This window comes from Platichthys flesus, chromosome 3, assembly GCF_949316205.1.
Source record: "Platichthys flesus chromosome 3, fPlaFle2.1, whole genome shotgun sequence".
Taxonomy (NCBI): Eukaryota; Metazoa; Chordata; class Actinopteri; order Pleuronectiformes; family Pleuronectidae; genus Platichthys; species Platichthys flesus.
This window is the reverse complement of record NC_084947.1, coordinates 13513490-13518971: the sequence shown is the minus strand read 5'-3', so window position 1 is coordinate 13518971 and position 5482 is coordinate 13513490. Positions and strand designations below refer to the sequence as shown.

The 5482-nt window shown below is 44.1% G+C and overlaps 1 protein-coding gene across 1 annotated transcript in view; it reads left to right on the top strand.

Moving 5' to 3' along the window:
* The window catches only part of LOC133950830 (T-box transcription factor TBX5-like), a gene marked incomplete in the record, with an annotated part of 14379 nt that extends 8897 nt beyond the window's left edge, over positions 1-5482 (top strand). The window contains 3 exon segments of the mRNA XM_062384971.1: positions 492-739; positions 2062-2136; positions 2989-5482. Of these exon segments, the coding sequence (XP_062240955.1) occupies positions 492-739; positions 2062-2136; positions 2989-3572 (907 nt within the window).

The window sequence follows — 5482 nt, the reverse complement described above, 5'->3', positions numbered from 1 at the left end:
GCCGCTGTGGTTGGTGGAGAGGAGAGGAAGAGGAGAGGAGAAGAGTCTATCTGAAGTGACACGGATGGATGTTTATTTTTAGAGAAGCAAATTATCTCACAGCAGCACTGGCTCTGTGTGTGTGTGTGTGCGTGTGTGTGCGTGTGAGAGAGAGAGAGAGAGAGAGAGAGAGAGAGCGAGAGAGAGTGTGTCACTAGCTCAGCGAGAGTCAGGGAGATGTGGCCCGCTGTCCCCTACATACCACAGAGTTCACAGGGAGGGCAGTGTGCTCAGAGAGATGGGATTTGAAAGGATGGAGAGCAGCAAAGTAAACTTAAAAGAAAAGGAAAAGAGGAAAAAAAAGATCACAAACAACTCAACATGGCGGCACTGAGTCTAACCAGGCACCGGGCTCTGAGCATGCAGCCTACCTGAGGCCATAACCACATCAGATGCAAATCGTTGCTCCTGCTGATATTCTCAATCTCTCTCTGTTTCTGTTCCAGCAAGGACTACCCAGTGGTCCCTCGCAGCTCCATCCGCCAGAGGGCCTGCCCCACAGGCAGTCCGTTTTGCGGGGAGGGTCGGGGTCTGAGGGTCTCCCCCGGGGCCGTCGGATCCCCCTTCGGCTGCGAGAGCGGTTTGAGCAGCAGCAGTCCCCAGGAGCTGCTTGGTGCTCCCCCCGCACACTACACCCTGCCTCAGTCTCACCTGCAGCACGGCCAGCAGCCACAGGTCTACCACTGCACCAAGAGGAAAGGTAGGAGGACGCTGTGTGTGTTTGCTCTCAGCTCACCAAGTATTGCCAAAGTCTTAATTTGTTTCTAGGCTTTTTTGTAGGGCAGAGGATGTCACACCTTGCTTAAGGCCTTTGAGACAAATTGTGATTTGTGAATATGGGCTATACGATACTGTTTGATTGATGAGTTTGACTGATTTTGTTGCAAAAAATGGAGGGAATACCATCAGTTAACAAACTAATGCAGCACTGACCTACTTTGAATTGTTGTAATACTTCTTGTTTTAATAATGGGAATGCCTTATTTCTCTCATTACTGCTTTTGTGTGAAAATATTCATAGTGAATAGAAAAAAACTGCTACAGGTAAAACTCAAAGTAATTAATTTCCCAGTCAAACAATCATTGCATTTTTTATATACATACACATGTATATAAACAAATGCGAATATAAATAAATCACAGCTTTTTTAATTGTTATATTTTCCACAGTCCTGCCCACACACACCCTGCACATCCATCACTGAGGGGTACAGAGGGTTTGACTGTATTTCCAATTTTTACCTCAGATGACAACAAATCAAGAATTAACCAAAAAAAGTGCTTATTGCATATTGGTATCTCTAGTTGGCTACTGTAAGTCAATAAGCTGCTCATTCACACAGTTTCTCTTTGACTGCTAAAAACGACTTTGCCTTGAATCCCTGCCACTCTTTACTATGTCGTCTCCAGTTCCACTTTTATAACCTCACACATATAGCAGTTAATCCATTTAAGGAGGCTCAGGATTAACAATGCAGTGTAAGACAATGTGCTTTAGCAGCTGCCAGCAGAAGGCTGGGTTTTGACCCTTTCAGCCGGTCGACTAAACTCAGTCAGCAGAACGCAGAGGGGCTGTTTCTGTACTTGGCAAATTCTGCAAATTCTATTCATTTTGTCAAATGGATCATCTCTTTGGTCAAACTCTCTGATTCGTAGCTGTTTGGTGGAGCATGAAACTCTTCCTCATTCGCAAGTGAGACTCGACACTGGAGATGACAGATGATGAAAGCAGCGAAATGAGGAATCTATCTAAACATAAAATGATTAGCCTCAAATTAATCTTCACATTTCTAAATAATAGGCACAAAGAAGAGACATAGAGCGCTTGCCTGGGGATGATAAACAAATAAATTGGATTTCACAGATGTAAAGATGATAGAAACAATGCTTCAATTCAATTCCTTCCAAGTCTCTACACACTTATTCAACCAGGGCAATTGTATTGTAATCTTCAATGCTGGTGCTTATGTGTGAATTTTACTATCCCCTCATTGGCTCGTGGCTACAACCCCCCTGCCCCAGAGCTGCAGCCCAGAAACATCCTAAAAGAAGAAAATGAGAACACACAGGCAGAGGATGCAGGGTCTCTGTCGATAAGTACGTCCCCACACAACTTGTGTGGGTCAGTCAGAGAGATTACTTTGTGTGAGTCCAAATGTTGTTGTTTTGGAAAATTCTGCATAGTGTTTACAAGTTTCTGTTTGCAGATTGAAAAACAACAATTGCAGTTGTCCATTTTGACTTCAAATATACACAGAATACAGTCTTTACTATCTACACTTTACACAAGATTAGAACAGGTTTAAAATTGTTGATGCCTGTCAGCCAACCGCCACCGTAATGATGATCATATAATTAAGAAAAATAAATTTACTTTTTTATTACATTGAACATAGGTCTCTTCAAGCTTCTGAAATGTATGGAGATCAACAACTGCTGAAAGATTTTTATTTTTCAATTTGGTACAATTGCTTTTTTCTCCTCTTAACATGACAGTTTGCAAACCTCCTTTGTATTTCTGGGATGGAAGACATCCACTTAAACCCCAGCTCTAAAGTCCCTTGTGCTGTTTCTAGCTTTCAGCTTGTGTTTGGAAATTTGCATCAGATTTATTCATGTCATTTATTTACAGATTCATTCAGATCTAATAATCCACAACTAAAAGATAATCAGAAGCAATGAGTGCAACCATCTCTCCACACTCTCATTTTAGAGTGTAATAACAAGAAGCATTTCTAAAGCTGCATTGATCTCGAGGAGAAAAACATGATTTGCTTTAGCTGGTACTAACAGTTTGGTTTTTCATTTTTATTTGATTTAATATTATACGAGGCAGCCAAAATGAACTTGACTTCTCATTTACATTCTGTCTCAGCCATTGAACTGTCTAATTTGGGAACTTTCATATGGAAAAGCAACATAATAATTTTTCTGTGTGTGTGTCTGTAGCGGAGGAGAACTGCCCTTCAGGAAACCGTCAGCACCCGTACAAGAAACCCTTCAGTGGCAGTTCACCCAGTGAGGACGAGTCCTACTATCACCCTTCATCCTTCCCTCCTCCTCCAACCAGTCTACCCAACAACACTGCCCTGGGTCTCACTGACTCCCCCTACAGCTCAGACATGGGACAGCGTCAGGCATGCATGTTTGCCAGCTCAGAGCCCAGACTGGACGAACTCAACTGTGCATCCTGGTCATACGCCTGTCCCCTCCCCTCTGCCATGACCCCCATGGAGCCCTACCCACCTTACACCCCTCACCCTCCCTACAGCTCCAGCCCTCAGGGCTCTCGACTCAGTGCCATAGCCCACCAGAGCTCTCCGCTGCTGGGAGAGCACATCGCCCACGACCCCTATCAGAGCCAGAGCTCCGGACCTCTATCGCAGAGCTCCCAAAACATTCACAGCCGGCAGATCAGCCCTCCTCTCAGAGAGTTCCCTCGCTACACGGCCAACCTTTCTCCTCCTCTGTACCACACGCTGGAGACGCACACACACATCAGGTGTCCACCGGAATGGAGTGCAGCCTCCTAACCGCGCCAGAGGACACACCTGAATGACTGTCCAGATGACACCGCGTGTTGAACTCAGTGACCCTTCTCTCTGCTCTTCTGGAACATGCTGCAACATAAACATACCTTTGTAACATAATTGTGAAAAGTTTGATCTTGTGCTGTGTGACAAAGTTCTCATCTAATAGCCATGTCTCCCCCTGTGCTGGATGGAGCAGTGGATTGTCTGGACTTGAAGCTTCAGATGTAAAAAAAATGATAATAACCGCAGGACGATCAAAGTTGTTGTGTATCATCTTTTCATAACTCACAGACTGGTGTCGTCCAAATGTTTGCACTGTGAGCCCTCTTCCGGACAGACCCTGAACCCTTCCCCTCTTAATGACTCCCACTCTTTGCATTGTCAAGGATGTAACTTGTGACCCAGTGTCGACAGGCAGTAACATTTACAGACCAAAATAATCTCAGCTCTCAGAGCGGAGCCTGAGGGAGACATTTTTTCTTCTTCTCTTTAATGGAGCAAAACATGGCTCCATGCTCAGTCTCAGTGAAGGAGAAAAGGCACGAGTTGTCTGTGTGCGTGCGTGTGTTTTCATGTGTGTGTCTTTGTATGTAAAGCCTGTGTCAGCTCGGCTCAAGGATACTATGAGTTAATTTCCAATGAGACAGGCGGTAGTAGCTGCGGGCACTGCACTGCAGAGATAAACAGTTTGTTTAGACCACGCTACAGGCTGAAGGACCTGTAAACACTGTTTCCACTGCATTCTGGGTAAATGCACATCTCAGCCTCACGCAGCTGTCACCGCTGTCCTCTCAGTCACCCCCAGCCGACCAATCATCCCTCTCCGCTCACCAGCAGCCGGCCAATGAGCGTGCGCCTCTGTTTCCATCCCCAGCTGACGAGTCCGAGCTGGAGTGCAGCGGGTTTCATGTCTGCGTGTGATTGCCCGTTTTTGTTTGTTTCTGAATGTTTAATGAGTAATGTTGATCCTTGAAACACAAGGACACACATTGCTGATCATGTTGATGCTCCAACTCTTAATTACTTTCTTTATTTTGAATCTAAAGTATCCCTCCAATACCCATACAGCATTAAACTACGACTAGATTGGGTCAAGTGCATTTCCCTGCAGATCTGGGTAAGATCCTCATCCTTATGGTTCACTGTGAAGAAACATTTGTGGCTCCCGTTGTGCAAAATATGGTTAATTTGTGTGTATTGAAGCAGTGTTTTTATATTTTCCACCCAGGTGTTTTACATGCAGTAACATGTGAGAAGGTACTCCATCCGTGTGCAGAGAGCAGATCCTCGTCATTCTCTGATATGTGTTTGTGTGTTTGTGTGTGTGTGAGTGTGTATGTGACAGTGAGATGTAAAAGATGAAGATGTTTGTGTTTTATAGCATTTTTTCCTGCTCATAGTATTTATTACTCTAGATTTTGAAAAAAAAAGATTGCTTTGTTGTTTGTCACCTTGTAAAACAAGGTATTGTTCAGAGATATTTGTTTCTCTTCTGAAGACTCCCTTCATGGTTTCACCCTCAATCTCCAAATGGTGATAAGTAATTGTGATACATTTTTTTTGTTCTATGGCAAATAAAGACAGATTTATATACAGAAATTGATAGATTTTAAAGAATGTTGTGTAAGTCAATGGTTCTCGGCCGTCTTCTTTGTCATCAGATCACAAAGGCAGCAGAGACGGACTGTTAACATTCCTGTCCGGTTATTTAAAGCAAGTTCAGCCTCGTGGGAGTGGAAACTCTTTTAAGTGCAGTGCAGTTTATCAGTTTCAACGCATGTATGAATATGAAGGACCTGATAACGGCACCAGAAGACAAGAATGTCCACACACCACTTGCTGGTCCCATAAACATATATATTTCACCTCGTGGGTCCTTCTTCAGACCTGTCCCCGAAACGTCACTTACC